Source organism: Chelonia mydas, chromosome 3 (genome assembly GCF_015237465.2).
Source record: "Chelonia mydas isolate rCheMyd1 chromosome 3, rCheMyd1.pri.v2, whole genome shotgun sequence".
NCBI classification, from domain to species: Eukaryota; Metazoa; Chordata; order Testudines; family Cheloniidae; genus Chelonia; species Chelonia mydas.
Window position 1 is genome coordinate 88326251 of NC_057851.1, and position 21970 is coordinate 88348220.

Genomic DNA, 21970 nt, shown 5'->3' on the forward strand with positions numbered 1-21970 from the left:
CCCATCAAGCGTAGGTAGTATCTACATTGAAGCACTACAGTGGTGCAGCTGCACTGCTGCAGCATTTTAAGAGTAGACAAGCCCTCAGTAAGGACTACTCATGTCAGGGTTTCATGACTTCAGATGCACCATTGTAAATCAGGAGTAAAGCCACTGGGGTTAACAGATTTAAAACTAGCACAAGAAAAAAAAAAATCGGCAACTACATCTTTGTTTTCCTTATGAAATAATTCTATTCAACATCCAGCCACACAGAGACTTTGGATTTGGAAAGAAAAAGAAAAAAGAAAAAAAAGGGAGGGGGTTAAATAAAGTAAGGGGAAGAAAAAACAAAACAGCCAACTCGAGCCATGGATGCCCTTGCACACGTTTTGTGGGCTCAGTGCTCCAGCAATGTCAAATGAGCTCGCCCTTCCTTCTTCCATTCCTCCCAGAGTCAGTCATGCCACTTTGTTCTAAGCCTTTCCCCTACTCTGGGCCAGCAGGTGGAGCAGCAGCTGATATTTTCAAGCCCGTTCAGAGCAAAGGAGCCCATCTTGTTCTTTCAGGAAGCTTCAGGAGGAGGGTCATAGCTCAGTGTGCAGCCAATCAGCGCCAGGGCTGCCAGTTAACAGAGCAGAATGGGCTGTAGTTTAGTGAAATAGGAAAGCTGCAAAACAGTGTGGAGTGTTCCTGGTGTAAATAAAAGAAAAAAAAAAAGTTTCTCAAGTCATAGCTCTACAAGCTTGATCAAGTACTAGCCCTGGAGTTTGTGCTTCACAGAAAAATAACACATTGGACTTTATTGTGCTGCATTAACACCCTCTTCCTATTGTTTGTATTTTTTTCAAAATATGGCAAAGGTTCAGGTGAACAATGTAGTGGTGTTGGATAATCCTTCTCCTTTCTACAATCCTTTTCAATTCGAAATCACGTTTGAGTGCATAGAGGATCTGTCTGAAGGTGAGTAGATTTTTCCCAGTACGGATTTTATAACCCAGGACTACTGGTTTCTGGTTTTACAAGGTTTAAACTTTGCAAAGGCCTGCTTCTACTATTTAACAGTTTCTCCTTCTCTGCCTCGGTGCGACTAGAGGCAAGGATGTGCTGGCAGGCATCTGATAAACGCTGTGTAGCAATGCTCTGTCTGAGGCTGGCGCGTTTAGGTTGAAAGGCAAGGGAAAGTTGATGATTGTGTCCTCTGCTGCAGAGTTGAGTGCTGCTGTATTTCGGCTCCAAACACTGCATTTTGTAACGTAAGCTTAAGTTGCCAGGAACTTGTTTGAGTGGTGGTGGCCATGTTGCCAGCTTTGTGTGTGTGGGTGTGTGTGTGGGGAGGGAGGGTGTGTGTACGAGGGGTTAACGAGCACATCTCAGCATGCATCCCTTTTGCTGAGGTGAACTGTTGCTGAGCAGAGCAACGTGATATGCTGCTGAAACGTTACACTAAGTGAGGAAAAACACATCCCAGGAAATATTTTCATTGTCTTGACATTCGATTTGAATTTTTTTGGGGGGGGGAAATCTTTCAGGGGGCGGCGGGAGGGTTGCTTAAAGTAGAGATTCAGAGGTAGCTGCAGCACTTTGATTATTTTCAGACATTTTGTAAAATACTAAGTAGCCGACTGGATCCCTTTACAGATTTAGTAGTATTGTGGGTACTAAACCCCCCGGAGAGGGAGGGCGGGGGAAGGAAATAATATTTTTAGAACTCACTTGAAAGTTGCTGTTGGCGGCCGGGGGGGTCCAGGTGTACCATGCTATGTCCTCCCAGCTGGGGATCTCCGGTTCAGTCTTCACACCTAGTCTTTTGCTCCCCAGCCTATACAGAGCGGGGTGCACTGTGCAGGGAGTGAGGTCGGCAGTGTCCCCACCCACTGCCGGGTACAGAGGGTGGACTAGGCATTTAACCTCTTGCATCGCTCAGCAGCGACTCCTCCAATGCTGGTTACTCTCACCAAATACTACAGCATTCTGCAGGAATCGTCCAGAAGGGTTCACAGCAGTGACCCCACCGTGTACTGGGCCAGTGCTGCAAGTTAATAAGCAGGATTTTTACAGCAGAAAGCAAAATCTGTTTCTTTTCTGGCCAGAGGAGCCCTCTGGGACCACTGGTCTCACCACTGTGGACTGGGAATGGGCTTCCTTTGGCTTCCCTCAGGAGCACTGGCACAACAGGTGAATGAAGCAAGCTATTAGTGACCTGTCTGAGAGTTACTTAAGTATTGGAGAGAGGAGTGGGAGTGCCTGTGGCCACAACTGATTTGCAGCTTGCACTCTCTGTGCCCCGTGAAGACAACAGATCCAATAGGTGCTAGTCACCCCACCACTGTCACTGGCATCTGATACATGGGGATCCCAACATTTAAGGGGTAGGGGGAAATGAACATACTTATTTTTGTTTTCATTTTATGGGGGACTAAACAGTTCAAAGTTTTGGTAATGGGATAATATGGAGTGTTTTGTACCTTTGTGTCACCAGTTCAAATCCAGCCCAGATCTGTAACTTTCAGTCACTGCTATTTTACTATGTGTTGGTGGCTTACACAAAATGCATTTGGTCTAATGATCATACTTGCTGGTACTCTCCGTAGAGGCCCTGACTACACTCAAGATTTTCTTTAAATTCTCTAACTGTTGCTCTAGCATTATTGCAGCTCACCAGTTTTCTCAGTGGTAGAAGTAAAAAGAAAAGGAGTATTAGTGGCACCTTACAGACTAACCGATTTATTTGAGCATAAGCTTTCGTGAGCTACACGAAAGCTTACGCTCAAATAAATTGGTTAGTCTCTAAGGTGCCACTAGTACTCCTTTTCTTTTTGCGAATACAGACTAACACGGCTGCTACTCTGAAACCAGTGGTAGAAGTGTTAGTTTAAGCCAGCTGCCATTGTTTGTACAGGTATGTGGGAAACACCTGTGCTGAGGTGGTGAGAAATTTTTTAAAGATTTCTCTAGTGTAAACAAGGCATCTATGCCATGGTGCTACTCTTTCAGACTACTTGGATGCTACAGTTGGTGCAGAATGCAGCAGCCTGTTTAATTGGTGGTGCTCCAGACAAGACACAGATTACACCAGTGCTGCAAAGACTTCAACCCTCCCTTCCTATTTGTGTGCATCACACTCAACACTAGATGGATTTAAATAAAAGTTGGGCCAGATTGATTAGTGGCTAAACGAGCAGAAATAAAGATGGCTTACTTCAATTTTTTTTGCATTATTATCCCTGTTTTCAACTGAGAATGAGAAGTACAGGTTTCGCATAACCACCAATCACTGTGTGTCCACCTCCACATGGCCACAGATATTGATCTTTCATATAAGTCAGCAGTTCTCAAACTGTGGGTCAGGACCCCTAATAGGGTCGCCAGGGTCAGCATTAGAGTTGCAGGGAGCCAGGGCTGAAGGCCGAGCTTCACCCTCACCCAGGGCAGTGGGGTTTGGGCTCTAGCCCCTGCTCTGCCCACCCAGGGTGGCGGGGTTTTGGCTCCGCCCCTCCCGCTGGGGTCATGTCTTAAATTTGTTGTCAGAAGGCGGTCACAGTGCAATGAAATTTGAGAATCCCTGATATACGTCATTAAAATTATTATTATTACAGATAATCTTCTTTTCTTCATACATTTTATGAAGAAAGGTGTATCCTTGCTTTAATTTTCAAACACTAATGTCTTGATCATTCATTGTATTTTTTTCCTCTCCAAATCAGACCAATCCCTTGCCAATTAAATTTTTTAACTTTCATTTATTTAGTCAAAACTATTTTAAAAGTTACTTGTTTAGGACTGTGTGCCCATCAGTAGGATTTGATAGTTATCTTTTTAGCATATAATTTATGAAGTAGCTTTTACTCCCTCTGGCCCCCCCCCTCCCATATTATGCCTAGTCTGAGATGTTGTAAACTATCAGTACAGAATGACTTATACAGTGCTTTGGAACAGTGGCTTATAATGGATGTGCTATGAACTTTCCTGGCCTACACAACACTCCTCAATTATGTGTGGCATATTTACATAGGAATTGCCGAAGTGGATCCGACCATTTGCCTGTCTAGTCTGATATCTTGTCTTGGCAGTACCCAATACCAGGTACTTCAAAGGTAGGCAAATAATTCCCATCCAGAACCTGGAAAATTATGCTGTGCTATACAAGGGGAGAGAAATGCCTTCCTGAATCCTATGAGTTATGCCGTATAAAAAATAAACATACAAAAAAAGCTGTGTTAAATGATGAAAAATAGTGACTCAAATCATAAAGCAGCAAAGTTGTGTTACAGTGTTGCATTTTCTTCCTTACTTAGGGCTAGTCTACACTGGCAGCGCTTTAACGTGGCTTCTGTGGTCCTGGCTGCCAGCACTGGGGCACTGTCTACACAGGCGCTTTACAGCGCTGAAACGTGCTGCGTTCAGGGGGGTGTTTTTTTCACACACCCTGAACGAGAAAGTTGCAGTGCTGTAAATTCCCAGTGTAGACAAGCCCTTAGGCTCCAATCATAGAATATCAGGGTTGGGAGGGACCTCAGGAGGTCATCTAGGACCAATCCCCAATTTAAATCATCCCAGCCAGGGCTTTGTCAAGCCTGACCTTAAAAACTTCTAAGGAAGGAGATTCTACCACCTCCCTAGGCACCTTCCTGCATCAGGAATGCCTAGCATAGACTCCTGTTTGCACCAGTGCAGTGCGTCTTGTTGAAGACTATGGAATAGCACAGGAGTATGCGCTAATGATGGTATACGCATGATCAGGGCATTGTTCCATACTGAAAGACAAGATGAAAATGTGTCACACTAGGGTTTTTTTTTCAAGGCACTCTTTTGAAACAGATTTTCAAATAAGTTCCAATTTAAAAAAAGTAAATCATCACAAATGGCATCTTTCAAGAAGAAAAACCCATCAGTGACCTTTTATTGTCTGTTCAAAATGCAAGAATTCTGGCAGGTTAGTTCTGCCATGTGTGTGTTTTAACCAGAAAGTAAAAGTTAAAAATAAGCAGAAGTAAGAGCTAATGGATGGTAGTTGATAGTTTCAGTTTTTAAACAGGGAGTGGGGGCAGAGAGAAAGCACAGCAATACAAATGGGCCAGGAAACCTATGAACTGTTAGTATTATTTGGTTTCTTTAAATTGTATTATGAAACAATAAAATACATTAGATTTTACATAAAATGGTTATAAATTCCAGCTCAAGATTCAGTTACATCCAAACACCAAAACCTTTACTGAGAGTATTCTGTAATCACAATATAAATTTTGTGTGGGTGTGTGTCATGGCTACCTCATGTAAATGAGCTCTTCACTTTCCACACATCACTATTCCCTACTGTCACTATGTCCAGTGTCCCTCTCTCTCCATCCATGAGAAGCCTATGTCCAAAAATGGCACGTCATGGCCCTTTCCTGGGGGCATACCATTTCTGAATAATGTTGGCAGCAAAGGCTGTACAACTTAGAAAGCTCATGTCGAGTTGTATTGGTATGACTAAAGTGGTATAATTATGCTAGTAAATTTCCCCTTGTAGACAAGCCTTTAGTCTTTATGGACCAGCAGCTATGGAGGCAGTTTTGGACTGAAGTCCTAAATAAGCAAGACCTGGGACCCTCAGCTGGAGCTATGGACTGACTTGTTCAAAGAGAGACAATTAAATTATGTGCAAGTTGTGGGCATTTTTAAAAATGTTGTTTTTGTTTTAATGTAGATTTGGAATGGAAAATAATTTATGTGGGTTCAGCAGAAAGTGAGGAGTATGATCAAGTTTTAGACTCCGTTTTAGTAGGACCTGTTCCTGCAGGAAGGCACATGTTTGTATTTCAGGTAAGTTTATTATTTTCAATATTTCTAAAACAATTGAGTTAATTCGATGTTTAAAGGGGACAGCCTAAAGCAAAGCAGCATTTCAATAATATATTTTTTTCCTAGCACACACCGTTTTGTGTCAGCTTCTTAAATCTGCTGTTCCTGACTTTAAGGCCTTGTCTGCATGAGCTCTTGTTTTTCCTGAAATGTCCTACCGCTACAGCTCCACTTGTGGTATCAGTGAGGGAATGGGAGGAGGGGGCTAGTGTAGACAGGGCAAAGTTAGACAACACAGTAGTTAAAAATGCCAGTTAGCTGGTCTCTGATAGCACTTCCCAACATTTGTACCACTGGTGAGGTTGTGGTGGGGGTAGCAATTGTGGGAAACTTTGGGTATAAAAGGTTAGTCTAGGCCCCTTCTCCCAGTGACCAGCTCATGGTAAAACTCAACAGGACAGCCATCTATTTATCTTTGTTCAGCAACACAATATTGCATTGTGATGTTTGGATCTTCATGCCATGATGCAACACAATGTCACAAGTCCTGAAATAAGTTTGGGATTCTCAATGTAGCGTTGAAGCACGTCAGGGAGACACATGAAGATTAGGATTCACCCACAAATTTTCAGATGTTTGGAAATCCTAAGAGCTACCAACTGACAAAGCCAAAGAGTTACAAATAAGGCAGTACCTAAGGGAAAATGGGGAGAGAATGGCAGTGAGGTGGCTTTATGCACTGGTCTGGTTTCAGTCTCACTTTAATTCTCAGTGGTGCTTTCTCCATATCACAAAACCATGACTCAGACCTGGTCTACACCTAAAACTTAGGGCTGATTTACACCTAAAACTTAGGTCAACCTATCTATGTCGTTCAGGGGTGTGAAAAATTCACACACCCCTGAGAGACATTGTTAAGCCGACCTAAGCCTCAGTAGAGACACAGCTAGGTTGACTGAAGAATTCTTCCATTGACCTAGCTATTGCCTCTTGAGGAGGTGGATTGACTATAGTGACGGAAAACAAGTGACTACACTACAGTAGCACAACTGTAGGTATGCTACTGTAGCGTAGACATAGCCTCAGTTCAGCACAGCCTCTTTTTATCCAATGCTAGCCTCGTCGGGTAAAACGGGACTAAAATGCACTGCCAGAAGTGTCAGACTAAAACTAAAATTAGCTCCTTCCGGAAGAACTGTACTTCTGCTCCCACATGAGAACTGCACTTTGCTGTGATTTTATGGCAAAGATACACTGGAGTTCACGCATATAACTAAAGAAAATAACTGAAGACATGAATGAGCTTCTATCTTTCTGACAGTTTATACAATTGTTTTAAGGGTGGTGTCATGGTGTGTGTAGAAAATGTCTAAGGCATCTTGAATAAGCATGTAAATCCCAATTATTCGAATGCTTCAGAGCACATCTGAAACTTTCGGATAAAGGAAAACTTTATTTTACAGGGTAGGTCAAAAGCACAGCAATAAGAGCAGGAAGGTGGTACATTTAAGAGCCTTTTATATACAAATCATTCTTTATGCACTTCCCTATTAATTAGGTTTCAATAATGGGGCTATTTTCTCCCCACTACAAATAAAGCAGATGTATGATAAATTACTTCTCTTATTTCAATTTCTTCCTCTATCAGATTTTAACCCTTTAGTCATAACTTACTATGTAAATGTGTAAACTTACTATGTAACTTCTGTGGTCTGTAGCCTTCTGATGCCCTTGGAAACAGGTTGCAGTGTGGTACAATGCTCAAAAAGATTAGCTGGCATTTATGCCTCTGCGTTTTTAAAGATACATTAGTTTGGGTGAAGATTCCATGATTCATTTTTAAAACTAAAAATTACAATTAATATTTTTTAAGTTATAAATGTTGCTAGTGGTAGAGAGAGATAGGAGGAAGAGCTGATGTTGGTTATCTAAAGAGGCACATTTTGGTCATGTTATACAGGTAACCCTGATTGTCCAGACTTCACATGTCCCCCAGATATGAAATTTACTAAGGAAGGAATCATTTATCATGTTTCAACTATGAATATTTATCTCATCTCAGCCAAACTAGGAGTTAAGCATAGAGAACATTGGTTATATTGGAATATATCCTGTGCAAGATTCTGTACAAGCTCTCCTGTAACACAGTGAAGTTCTCCTACCTTTTTCTTTAGGAAAGTACCTGCAGCCCAAAGTATATTAAACTTTGATCATCAAATTTCATAAGAGGGCCTGGGCCTGGTTAATAATTAAATGGGAGACCACCAAGCATAGGTGGCAACTCCATGGGTGCTCCAGCCCTGGAGCACCCATGGAAAAAAAATGGGTGCTCAGCACCGACCGGCAGCCCCCCCAATCAGCTCCCCCTTCCCCCAGTACCTGCTACCTGCCAGCGGCCCCGCCGATCGGCACCTCCCCTTTCCCCCCAGTGCCTCCCGTGATCAGCTGTTCCGTGGCGTGGAAGAGGCACTAGTGGGGAGGAGTGAGAACGTTCGGGGGAGGGGGTGGAACAGGGCGGGAAGAGGCAGATCAGGGGTGGGGCTTTGGGGGAAGGGGTGGAGTGGGGGTGGGGGCCAGGGAGCAGCCCAGGGAGCATCCCCCCACCCTGCCCTGCACATTAGAAAGTCAACATCTCTGCTACCAAGAACAAAGCAGGGCACTGCAGGAAGTCATGCTGGTGATTCAGTAGGCAGTATTTTCTTCCCTCTGAGTCAGTAACTGAACCAACGCCCCAGCATAGGATGCTGTGTTGCTGAAGGTGCAATCTTTTGATACGATGTAAAATCAAAGTTCTGAACACCTGTGGACATTAAAGATCTCTCAGCACTTTCTGCACAAAAGTGTGACTTGGTGGTGCTGTTTAGACTAGGAAAATTAGGTGAGTTTGGCAAACATCTAAATAGTTTACATATGTTGACTAAAAGAAAAGGAGTACTTGTGGCACCTTAGAGACTAACCAATTTATTTGAGCATAAGCTGTAGCTCACGAAAGCTTATGCTCAAATAAATTGGTTAGTCTCTAAGGTGCCACAAGTACTCCTTTTCTTTTTGCAAATACAGACTAACACGGTTGTTACTCTGAAACCTGTCAATATGTTGACTAACACATTGTTAAACAATGCTTTGTACCTAGTATAGATGAAGACAGTGGCATTTAAAAAAGATGTTAACTGGTTGTGGTTACTAGTAAGGGACAAGCTAATGACCATGACCAGATAACATGTTTTAAAGGTCACTAGTCTTTGTCTATGCCAGGTGCGAAGTGGCTTTAAAAATGTGTTAATGCACATTAACCAACACTGAGAGAACACACAACATGTGACAGATGTTTTGGGTCGCATCACTTAATGCACTACCGGAAGGTACTAAGATACTGCGGTGATGAGTGCTATATAAGAACCCATATAGAATGCAACAGACTAGAACGCAGATTCATAGATATTAAGGTCAGAAGGGACTATTATGATCCGACCTCCTGCACAATGCAGGCCACAGAATCTCACCCACCCACTCCTGCAAAAAACCTCTCACCTATCTCTGAGCTATTGAAGTCCTCAAATCGTGGTTTAAAGACTTCAAATGTTTGCTGAACGCTTCGTTCTCCTAGTTTAGATGGGGCCATGCCTTTCTATAACACTATTTGCTTAATTAAATTCTGCCTATTTAAATGCTCCCTGCAGTTTCAAGGCATTATTTTCACACTCTGTATAAATCTGTTGTTGTGCATCGATGGAGTTGCTAAATCTCTCCCCAGAAGCCTCTGCATTTCATTGGCAGGTGAAGAAGCAATTATTGTATGTGCACAAGTATGTATATTTTCATATAGGGCCAAATTTTCTGGTGGCATAACTGTAGTAAGTGGAGTTAAGCCAGAACCTCCAGTGACGTGGATTCCACAAACTCCCTTGGACGCCTATTCCAGCGCTCAACTACCCTCATGGTTAGAAAGTTTTTCCTAATATCTAACCTAAATCTCCCTTACTGCAGATTAAGCCCATTACTTCTTGTCCCACTTTCTATGTCAGTGGACAGGGAGAACAATTGATTACCATCCTCTTTATAACAGCTTTTAACATACTTGAAGACTGTTCTCAGGTCTCCCCTCAGTCGTCTCTTCCCAAGACTAAAATGCCCAGCTTTTTAACCTTTCCTCCTAGGTCAGGTTTTCTAAACCTTTTATTATTTTTGTTGCTCTCCTCTGGACTTTCTCAAATTTATCCATGTCTTTCTGTGTGGTGCCAGGGCCTGGAGACAGTACACCAGCTGAGGCCTTTCCAATGCCAAGTACAATGGGAGAGTTACCTCCCATGTCTTACATATGACACTCTTATTCGTACAGCCTGGAATGATATATGCCTTTTTCACAACTGCATCATATTGTTGGCTCATATTCCACTATAACCCCCAGATCCTTTTCAGTAGCACTATTACGTAGCTGGTTATTCCTCATTTCGTAGTTGTGCATTTGATTTTTCCTTCCTAAGAATAGAACTTTGCACTTGTCTTTACCGAATTGCATCTTACTGATTTCAGACCAACTCTCCATTTTTAAGGTCGTTTTGAATTCTAATCCTGCCCTCCCAAGTGCTAGCAGCCCTTCCCTCATTGATTTCATCTGCAGATTTTGAAGCATACTCTCCATTCCATTCTCAAAGTCATTTTTAAAAATATTGAACAGCACTGGACCCAGGACAGACGCCTATAGTACTACACTAGATATGTCCTTTCATTTGGACATCAAACCATTGATAACTAGTCTTTCAACCAGTTGTGCACCCACCTTATAGTAATTTCATCTAGACCACATTTCCCTAGTTTGCTTATGAGATTATCATGTAGAACTGACTGTGTCAAAAGCCTTACTAAAATCAAGATCTATCACATCTACTTCTTCCCTCTGATCCATTAGGCCAGTAATCTGTGAAAGAAAGAAATTAGGTTGGTTTGTCATGATTTGTTCTTGACAAATCCATGTTGGCTATTGCTAATTACCCTGTTGTCCTCTAGGTGCTTACAAATTGATTAATATTTTTGTTCCAATATCTTTCCAAGTAGCTAAGTTAGGTTGACTGGTCTATAATTCCTGGGTCCTCTTTGTTCCCCTTTTTAAAGATAGGTGCTATATTTTCCCTTCTCCAGTCCTCTGCAACCTCACCTGTCCTCCATGAGTTCTTGAAGATAAGAACTAGCAGTTCTGGCATTGCTTCAGACAGTTCCTTAAGTGCTGTGGGATGAATTTCATCAGGTCTTGTCCACTTGAGTATATCTAACTCACCTGAATATTACTTAACCTGTTCTTTCCCTATTCTGGCTTGTGTTCCTGCCCCCTTCTTGTTAATAATAATTGTGTAAAGTATCTGGTCACCATTAATCTTTTTAGTGAAGATGGACTTAAAACAGGCATTATACACCTCAACGTTCTTGATATGATCTGTTAGCTCTCCTTCCCAGCTAAGTAGTAGACCTACATGTTCCTTCATCTTTCTCTTGCTCCTTATGTATTTATAATTTTTTCTTACTCCCTTTTATTTCCCTTGCTAGGTGTAACTCATTTTGTGTCATAGTCTTTCAATTTTGGATATACTGCCTGGCTGCCTTGGTCCCTGCCTGATTTTGGATAATACTGCGTGGCTATCCCCACCACACTGGTCCCCAAGGGGTGTAACATCTCTTCCTTCTGCTCAGTAGCCACAGACCCTAGTTAAGGTGTCTAGGTTGGTTTATGGATACTTGTAGAATCAAGGAAACAGGAGCCAATGACATATGATCAAGCAGCTCAATAGGCCACAGTACTATACTATACTAGCATGTATAATAAAATATTAGAAATATGTTTGGCTGTAACTTTCCCAGCAATAGTGAAGTCCTTAATTGCTGCTTTTGAATTTTTTAAAATTTGTAAATATGAAGCAGTTTAAGCAATGATCCCTTGAAGAAACATGCATTGTTACAAGTCCTAGGTCTAGGGTGAAACAAAAAAATTCAACAATAAATTACAGCCAAAAAGCATTTCAGAAGATTGAGGTTGAGCCCCATTTTATGATGCACATTTTTTTTATTAACAACTAGACTGCCACTGCTAGATCATTTAGAAAGATTAATGCATATTAATTAGGCCTGAGTTACTAGTTGAAAATGCGTCAGAAATTCTCTCCAAGTGACGAGAGAGTTGCACTTAACAACACACACTGTAACAAATTTAGTTATGGGGAGGGAGGCAAATAGGGTTGCCAACTTTGTAATATTTAAAAACCGGACACTCCAGCAAGAGTGCCGGAACCTCCCCTGGTCTGCGCCTTCTCCCCAAGGTCCCTGCCTCACCTCTTCTTCTGAGGTCCTGTCATCCGTTTGCTCCTCTTTCTCCCCCTCCCCCGTTGCTCGCTGCTCTTCCCCTTTTCTGCCCGCCTGGGTCAGGAGAGACTTTCCTGCGGAGCTGGGGCCAGGAGCTGCAGCTGCCCAATGCAGGTAGGAGGTGGCCCTGGATGAGTGGGGGGCTGAAGTTGGTGATGAACCGGCACCTCCGCACCTCCCCCCATACAATAACTAGACTCTAGGTGTTCGGTCAGTAGATCTGACCAGACACTATCAGGTCCCCTTTTCGACCGGACTTTCCAGTTGAAAACCGGGCACTTGGACACCCTAAAGGCAAAAGACATACTGGTTCCTTCTCTCATTAGCCTGTGGAATAGCTCAAACCTCACTGCAATTCAGTCCCCTCTTCTTGCTGAAGTATGATTTTCAGTTTTTCCTTACCAGATTAATCTATCAGCTATGACAACATATGCACCCCAATGTAACCTCACAGACCTCATGAAAAATAAACCAGCAAGGATAATCTTTCAAGGTTGGGGTGGAGAACAGTGGCACAACAGGGTTTGAGGGATATTAGCACACCTGCCCGAACTACAGATTACTTGGTAACTGGTCAAAAAAACCCATTTAAGACGCAAAAGGTGACTATTCATATAGGTTTCAGAAGCAACAAAAAACAAATAAACCCTGGAGACTGAATTGCTATGTATCTCTAGAGAGTAGTGCCCTAAATCCAAGGTTGCAATTACTGAGAGAGCAGTGTAGATGTGCTTGCACTCTATCTCCCAATTATGCATGAATCATCAATTTAAAATTTGTGCACAGCCATTGCTTAAACCACATGATGGATGTGACATACAACCCTACGGCCCCCTGCTAGATCTCCATATGGCATACAACTGGAGATGAGGCAGATCAATCTGTATTGTTTCAATAACCTTTTCCTTTTACATTTTAGGCTGACGCTCCTAATCCAGGACTTATTCCAGATGCAGATGCAGTTGGTGTAACAGTTGTGTTAATTACATGCACTTACCGAGGCCAAGAATTTATTCGAGTCGGCTATTATGTAAACAATGAATATACTGAAACAGAATTGAGAGAGAATCCTCCAGTAAAACCAGACTTTTCTAAGGTAAGGAATGTTCTTATTCTGGTCATGTATCCAAAGAATGTTTAACATAATAGGCTTTCTTTCTTAAAAAACAAAACCAAACAATTCCTTAAGCCAGTGATACTCAGATCTCAGTGGTTCAGGAACCAAATTAGCAATCAGCATTACCCAAAAGAGCCACAGTAGTGTGAATTCATCATTTCATTTACTATAGTACTATATATTTGTATTTAAACAGTATGCTGGGGAAATATTTAATTTATATATATAATTCTCACAGCAAAATGACTGACCAACTATTATTATTTTATCAACTACAATTGGTTAATAACATAGCAAAAGCATCCCGATAAGTTAATAATTAAATCACAGTATTTTAATATCATGTGCTGCAATGACCAACAGGAGACACATTAAAGAACCACTTGCGGCTTGTGAGCCTCAGTCTGAGTATCACTGTCTTTAGCCATACAAAACTAGCCATCAAATCAAGCAAAAATAAGACTTAGAAAACAAATGTAAGGTGACACGTAGTTATCATAGTTTTGAAGGGGATTGGGATACAGGGTCTTTCATCCAGAATCCTTCCCAGATCAGTAGTGATCGGAAGCTATTGCCATTTTACATGGATTATGTGAAAGGAGTTGTTGGTCTCTTTCCACTTCCTAATGGACAAATATCCGTATCACAAATATCATAATTGATATTCATATTAACAAAAACTGGAGATGGGCCAAATTTGGGCTGTGGAGACTGTTCTGATTAAAGTTGGTTGAATAATCACACGTAGTTGATAAGTCACATATTTGACTTAAAAAAATCAAAACACAAAATCTAAACTAAGAACATGAGCTTAAAAAAAGTGTCTGTTTTTTGTCAAACTAAACCAGGACTAGCACTAAAATGACTTGTCAAATAAGAATTATTTGGAACACAGCACCGCACAGAGGGAGGGCATTGGCACATATCTGTTCACCTGCGAAGTGTTCCACATAGGCAGACCCCCGTGGAAGTCATTGGGGTTCTATGAGGGCACAGTGGTCTGCCTCCATGGAACACCTTGTCAGGGTCAGGGCCTTTAATTGCATGGAAATTTAAGGAAGTAATGTATATAAACTGATGTTAAAAGGCTAATGGGAGAGGGTAATGAGGTAAAACTGTAACACCATCCTATCATTTACCTATAATAGGAAACAATCTGAAGAGTGGACCAGAATAATACATGTATTGCAATAATTAGGCCAGAGAAAAGCCATGCATTCCCAAAAAATGATACCCGATATAACTACACTTAAATTGTGGATCACTAAAAGACACTTAAGGCCATGATTTTCAGAAGTGACCAGTGATTTGGTGTGCCTACCCTGAGACACCCTACGGGGGTCTAATTTTCAGGGGTCAGGTGCATAGCAGTTCCTGAAAATCAGGCCACTTGAAGGGGCCTCGAGTTGGTCACCCAAAGTTGCTATTAACTTTTGAAAAGCTTCACCTTAAATCTACAATATGTTCCTCTCTTTCCCCCATTTTTTATTTTTGCCTTTATAATCATTTCCTTTTATGCCATTTTTTATGGTGTAAATGCTAAAGTTCTGGCCTCTGAATATCCAAGTTTCTTCACAAATACTTGAACTAAAACAAAACAGAAAAACCCTCAACTACTACTATAATCTAGTATCATTTGTTTATGCAAAGTTAACTCTGCTTTTAACAAAGAAGCAGCAAACTTCTTTTGAACTATTTTCACTCACCAATACCCCAGGAGGTTCTTAATTTTATCTAGCAATTTTGGTGGCAGGGCAAACGATGAAAGTGCAGAATCCTTGGCTAAATTAGAATTCTTCTGTGCAGAATTTAGACATTTAGTTTGAGTTGAAGATGCATTGGTTAAAAACATATTATAATTGAAGGGGAAGTAAGCAGATCAAGTTTGAAAATAAAAAGTTGTCAATTTGGGTAAGAGGAATTACTCAATGACCGTTTTTTCTTTAGAGAAAAAGGTCAGTTTTTAGCTCCGGGACAGAGTTTTCCCATGACTAGTTTAATAATTAATTGATTGTACTGTGATCCATATGCAGTGACTCTGAGGGACGGTGTATATTGCTGCCTTCCATTTGGCAAGAGTGTGTGTGTGCAAGAATCAGAGCCACAGAACTCACACTGCTAAGGAAGCTAAGCTTTCACGATGAGGGCAGATGGTTCTGCAACATGGGAGATTCTGGTGTCTTAAACCCTGCTGTAATATGCACATTTTCAATAGTTAACAACAAACTTTCCAAAGTATCTTAATTAAAAAGTAGAAAGGAGGCAGTGAAAAATGAATCCATTTTTTGGCTATATCCATACACACACATCTGTCATCTTGTCAAAAGAAAAATAAGGGTCAACAATACTATCTAAATGGGGCCAGTTCACCTTCTTGGTCCAAAGCTAAGTAAGTTTACAGATATTTTTTTTTAATAGGAATTAAATTAAATACAATTAAGTCAAGATCAAAATGTGATCTAAAGCACACTTATGGGAAAAAAAAAACCTGAGGAAGGATTGCAGGATCAGACAAGAACAAAGACAATGGATGTAATTAGAGCAAATAAACAGTATTACCTGTACTACTTTGTACACTGTATAATCAGTCAGTTTGTGTAATTCACTGCTGCAGGTTAGTGTCTCAGACTGTGACTAGAATTTTTTTTTTTTTTTTTTTTTTACTGTGACTGGATAATTTAATTCTGTGCTGAACATTTGTATATATGCAAGCTAAGATAAACACACTCAAATCTCATGTTTAGGGTGGGATGTTAAGAAGGAAATCTACCCCTTTCGGGTGAGCATGGTACATTTAGCTTGGTGCAAGATGAGGGCTCTGTCATCCTCTGAAGCGAGTTTGGCCACTGAGGCAGGATATTGGACTAGATGGATTGATTCTGTATGGTAAACATCTATTCCTGATACATAAGCAGCATCTGTAGATTAAAGTTCAAGTGCCATAAATTCATAGAGATTAGTTATGTTTGTACAAATTTATACAGAAATCTTGCATGCACACACGACTAATATACTTTCTCCTCCTCCAGCTACAAAGGAATATTTTGGCATCTAACCCCAGAGTCACAAGATTCCACATTAACTGGGAGGACAACACTGAAAAACTGGAAGATGCAGAGAGCAGTAACCCAAATCTACAGTCACTTCTTTCTACAGATGCACTACCTTCAGCATCAAAGGGGTGGTCAACATCAGAAAATTCATTAAATGTCATGTTAGAATCCCATATGGACTGCATGTGACTACCATCGTTTTGATACTGTACATGTGTTAAGCTGTAAAAACAACCAGAACTATTTGCCTGAAATTCCTTAAGTACATAGTCAAGAAACAACGTGAAGAAGTTGTTTTAAAACATCCTGTAGAAAGTTTATAAGAAAAAACCAGTATTTGAGCGAATTGTGGAATATAAATACAACTATTTTTAAGTAGTTTTTTTTCTCTAATGTGTTATTTTATTTGCTCTAAACTTAATCTGATTAAAGCATATGTGTTATTTTTCTCTTTCTCTGTAAATACAATTAAAAACCTAAAGAACAGAAAGTTAAAAATATTTAAGCACAGATGGAAGAGTGACCACTTGGCCTCATCCCTAATATCAATAATGCTGAATACAATTTCATTGACCTTTAATAATAGGTTAGGAACAAAGCTGTCTTTTTTGATAACTTTTTCCCCCCCTTTCTTTGCATTTTATCTCTAAAAAATAATCCTAAAATGTTCTCTACTGTGAAAACAGCACAGTATAATTTTAGGTGCAAACGTCTATGCCTTTCAAGGCACATACTTGTTACTTAGAGCATGCAATTTGAGATCTGCCATCTGCTATCTGGGATTTTAGGACTTGATTTTTTTAAAATCTTCTCCTGCTGCTATTAAGTCGTGTTATATAGTCTGTTAAGAACAATGTTTCATTTGGAGTAGGTGGGCGCAGCGAAGAACTCTCTTTCAACTATGTTAATGGCTTGCACAATTGGTTGAAAGGTTTCACGCAATTACAAAATTTAAACTTCAAAAGATATAGCATGAATACTTAGTAAGAAAAAAAATTGCTCTCTGTGGGATTATATGTACAATCACAGCCTGGTACATTCACTTTTTTAAAAGCCTCTTTATTCATGTAGTCTGTTTAGATAGTTAATAAGAGGTTCAAGTGCTTCATCCTACCTTAGCTTCATAAAACATCTTGGGTTTAAGACATTTCAATACACAATTTTGTTGTCTTTGTATTGTAGTAGTACCCAAAGGTACAAATTAAGATTCAGGCTCCACTATGATACCACTGTGCACATACAATACCTGACCTGAAGATCTTGAAGCTAAAGACCAAGCAGTAATTGCACAGATTTGAGATATTTAATAATTATAAGACTAACGATTTAGCTGTTCTTCCAAATCCTCTCATTAATCTTATTATGTGAGTCAAGGCAAAAAGGTGAATAGATTATGCACACCTATAGCTGATATAACATTTGTAATCAGCCTGACAAGAACCATTGACACTGTGAACCTGTTACGTTCCAAGACTTATTTCTCTTCAAGGAAGGTAAACCCCATGATGATTGATCACTTAAAAGAAAATAGGGAGCGTTTTCTCTTATCCTCCAATATTGCTTAGTAAGGATGCATGTGCCCTAACTAGTAAGAATTTCTATTATTTCAGGGCATTTGTGAGATTGTCTTCATTTTTAAATAAACACTTTTGATCAAATTTCCACCTAGGGCAGAAAGTGCATTGAATGAATAAACTGATTCAAAATTTGTGAATATTTCCTCAGTGTACACACACCAACAACAAAAACCCTTCAGCGTTTCAAATAAATACAGTCGTAGATTTTTCAAAGGTACAACAGACAATTAGGTGCCCCATTCGCACTGAAAGACTGTAAGAGTTCAATGCCTAATGGTATTTTTTCCCTTTTCACAAACTAAATAATTGGGTCTACCACCATCACAACTACAATACAGTGGCAACAGAACTATTCCACCAAGCTAATCATCCCAGACTGCAGCATCCAGAGCAGTGGTCCCCAAACTTTCTTGCTACTGCTATTCCCAGAAGACTGTGGCGAGTGCCGAAAAGTGGCAGCGGGAAGAAGCGTCGGCGCTGAAAACCGGCAATGCTTCTCGGCAGCATTTCGGCGGCGGGGTGTCCTGCGGGCGCATAAAAATGCCCCGGTGAGCACCATGGTGCCCATGGGCACCCCACTGGGGACCCCTGATCCAGAGACTAGACCCAAGCACTGAGTGCTCTGAAAAGCTCCTATCCTAATTTGCAGAAAAGATCAACTGTATTTAGGAGGAACTCACTGAGGCTGTACACTTGAAGATGGACTGGATGGCATTAATCACCCCGCTGCCCTGACAGAATCTGGCCCCATCACATACTAGTATCCATTACGAATAGTGGAATACCATTTGCAAAACAAATTCATGTACGGTGAAAGCCAGAGAAGAGAAATTATGTCCACTATTAACAGCTTCTCAAAGTCTCCTTCAGAGAAATAACTTTTCCTTTCTTCCTGAACAATGCAATAGAGTGCCTGATCATCCAGATACAAACACGTGACACAGGTCACCCCTCCAACCTCACGCTTCTAGGCAAAATCATTTAGAACCCAAACTCCAACATCACGTAGCACCTGCCAACATCATGGATTCTTCACAACTGATTTTCAGGCCAAGGCACAGTGCAGAGACAGCCCTAGTGGCACTAAACAATATGGCAATGAATTGAGGCTCTCTCTCTCCATGCTCATACTACCTGACCTCTCTGAAACTTTCATTACAGCTAACCTGATACAGGCAGTCCTCGACTTTACGATGTTTGACTTACAACATTTCTGAATTGACACCCTGATTCGACTTACGACAATTGGTTTAGACTTTACGACGCTTGGTCGCGCAATGGAGTGGATTGCAGTTCCAAGTTACGACATTTTGACTTATGACGCAATTTTCAGGAACCAGTTGTGGTCGTAAGTCTGAGGACTGCCTGTACATGACATAGCTTGAGTAGACAATGCAGCACTACAATTTCAGGACCAAAAGAGTGATAAGGGGATGAGCTACTCTTCCCACCACTAGCCCTCATCTGTGGATTCCCAGAGGGATGAATTCTATGTTCCCCTCCCTTCTCAATATCTACACAGGACCTATATCAAAAATAAACTGATGACACCTTGCTGTGCATTTACTTTTCCAGATGAAGCAAATCCCCATCGCAAGGGTGTCATATCCCTGATAGAGATTCTTGTATGAAGAGGAGTTGTCCTAGCAGACAAGGTAGCATTACCTTGTAGTAAAATGTCCTCTTTCACCTTCCAGTTTGCTAGGACGCTTTGTCCCTCTCTCCTAGGCAAGGACATGGTCACAGTGAGCCATACATTTATCATCTCCAAACTGAATTACTGCAACTCATTGGATCTGGGTCTGAAGATAGCAGGAAGGTAGAGACCCCAAATCATACATAATATGGTTATTCACGCCCCCATTGTGATAGGCTGCTGTGATCCAACCCAGTCCACTTCCATTGATAATCCTGATCTTCAAGGTCATCAATAGATCAAGACCAGCTACATTAGCTACCACATCTGCATTCATGACCCACTCAAACAACTCTCTTGCATGAGACAACACACTCAAAAACCCCATAAAGCATGAGAGAGTCTGGGGACATATCATTCTGACACATGGGGCAACAGCTGTTGAACGAGTTTCCAGAAGAAGTCAGACCGATTCAGAGTCTGATCACTTTCAGGACATACTTCAAAACCTCCTCTATGACAATGCTTTTTCACAATCACCAGATTAAAGGTGGAAGAAGAGACCACAAACAAACAAACAAAATGCATGGATATCCTCCTCTGCCAGAGAGCGGAAAAGAGCTGAAGACTGACTGCTCCAGCAGCAAGCTCACCATTTTCTTGGGCAGCTCTTGACTACTACAATAATGGGTGGTAACCATATAGAAAACCCTTAGGTACCCATGTAACTGCCCTGCAGTATTTCTCAATCCTACAATGAACAGTCAGCAATTTATATATTTTTATTGAGACTCACATTTTTTATATTGTGACCAACTACTTTTTAATATAGGATTCCTGGATTGGGTCTTTCTACCTTGGAAAAAAACCTGCAAATTAGAAATTATTTCTTCACACAAAACAGGAACTGGATAATACATGTAAAATAATTAACAAGGAAAGCAACCTGATTTAACAACTCTCAAAACATTACCATTCTGAGCATCTATTTGAATTGCTGCATAAAAAATTAGTTCATAAAGTCAATGTTTTAGGGAGAAAAGTATAAACAGTCTAAAAACAATGCACTTAAAAAAAGAAAACACTGTGGCCAAAAAAAGAGTACTCATTCCAAGTCCTCAGCCAGTCAAACTGAACGCTAAAGATCAAGGTCTCAAGCACATGCTTGACTTCACGTCATTGTTAGCCCACTAAATATCTTAATAGATATGCCACCAGAAAAGCATAGGGGGGGCCCCTTCTCCAAGGAGTCACTTAGCAAACATCTATCCGTATTTTGCTTAGCACCTCTTTCTGATTCAGGAAGCACTCTTCCACTACCTTCTCTTTGCCTTTTGGAAAGCATCTGTACTGTTTGTAAATTAACAGAATCCCCATTTTACCCCCATTTCTCTTTAATACCCAGGGTTTACCCAAGGCAAAGAGGGCAAGTTTTTTTGAGGAGACCCATTTTTAAAATACTGGCTGCACATTGCTTAATTATCATATTATATATTATGGTTAAGGAAAGTACCAATTTCAGTTTTATACTCTCTCAGTTTAACAGAGCATGTCTCTCAAACATGTCTTTTAGGAACAGCATTTTTAGTGCTTGATCTTATTACAAAGGTGATCTTTTTCCTGACAAATTCCAGCTATTTGAACATAAAATTTCAAAAGCAAAAGGAAGTTTTACCTCATACATTCCATTTGGAAGTTACACTTGGACAGCTCAATAAATGTGGTTTTTTTTAATAAATTGCTTTTAGGATAATATTTCTTTTAATAAATTGCTTCTAAGATCCAAAGCAAGACTGAAGGAACTTCATTCAGTAATTCTATTCATTCAGCAGTTAAAAGAGTCTTATTCTCAATTACACTAAAGTGCCTTGACACCACACTGGCAGTGTAAAGCGGTTTTGAAGTGAATGTAGAAGTAATTTGCACAGCTAGCCAGATGTGAGCCTCATTATCTCTTATGGTAACAGGCGTTACCATAAGAGTTTAAAGTTGGAAAAGTGATGTACCTGCAGTGGAATTTGGGGGGCATGGGGGTTTCATTTCTTTTTAAGAGCCTCACTGATGTACTTTACTTTACTCCTGAGGTATATATGGATTCCTGCATATATTGATAGTACAGCACTTTGTTCAAACTGAGTAATTTGCAAGGGTGGAAGAAGGACCTAAGGCTTTGTACTGTCCCTCAGGAAGAGTTCTTAACAACCCCTGGCATTTGATGCCATCTGGGCCATACTAACGGAGAAAAAACTTGCTCTTCAGATGTTTCTTTATGGGCCAGAGTCGAGATAAGGCTTCAGCAGCACAAGGCAGTGCCTCACAGCAGGGAACTGACTCTCAGCCTGCCATCCACCCAAAACATGGAGAGGAAGAGAAAAGAGGAGGAGTCTCAGTTAAGCAGAAAGAGAATGATCCTACTGCATGTAACAGCCACACAGTGTGTACTCATTCTGGAAGAATCGAAAAAGCCAGA

General features: G+C 40.7%; 2 protein-coding genes across 10 annotated transcripts in view; one reads left to right on the forward strand and one right to left on the reverse strand.

Annotated features, from left to right (window-relative positions):
* MCM9 (minichromosome maintenance 9 homologous recombination repair factor) overlaps positions 1 to 21970 on the reverse strand; it is a 69464-nt gene that overhangs the window by 22488 nt on the left and 25006 nt on the right. Inside the window, exon 7 of one of the 9 annotated variants that reach the window (XM_043542852.1) lies at positions 1888 to 2011. The exons of 4 other annotated variants lie outside the window; for them this stretch is intronic. In XM_043542852.1, the coding sequence (XP_043398787.1) occupies positions 1977 to 2011 (35 nt within the window). In that variant the 3' untranslated portion in view covers positions 1888 to 1976. Of the gene's footprint in view, positions 1 to 1887; positions 2012 to 5781; positions 8567 to 13551; positions 16153 to 16855; positions 21840 to 21970 lie in introns of those variants that run through there. 4 more of the 9 variants (XM_037894704.2, XM_037894703.2, XM_037894705.2 and 1 more) reach the window with 4 other exon arrangements.
* ASF1A (anti-silencing function 1A histone chaperone) lies at positions 597 to 16732 on the forward strand. Its single transcript, XM_007069682.4, has 4 exons — positions 597 to 942; positions 5672 to 5787; positions 13037 to 13213; positions 16264 to 16732. The coding sequence occupies exons 1-4, from the start codon at positions 834 to 836 to the stop codon at positions 16474 to 16476; spliced, it is 615 nt and encodes a 204-aa protein (XP_007069744.2). The 5' UTR covers positions 597 to 833; the 3' UTR covers positions 16477 to 16732.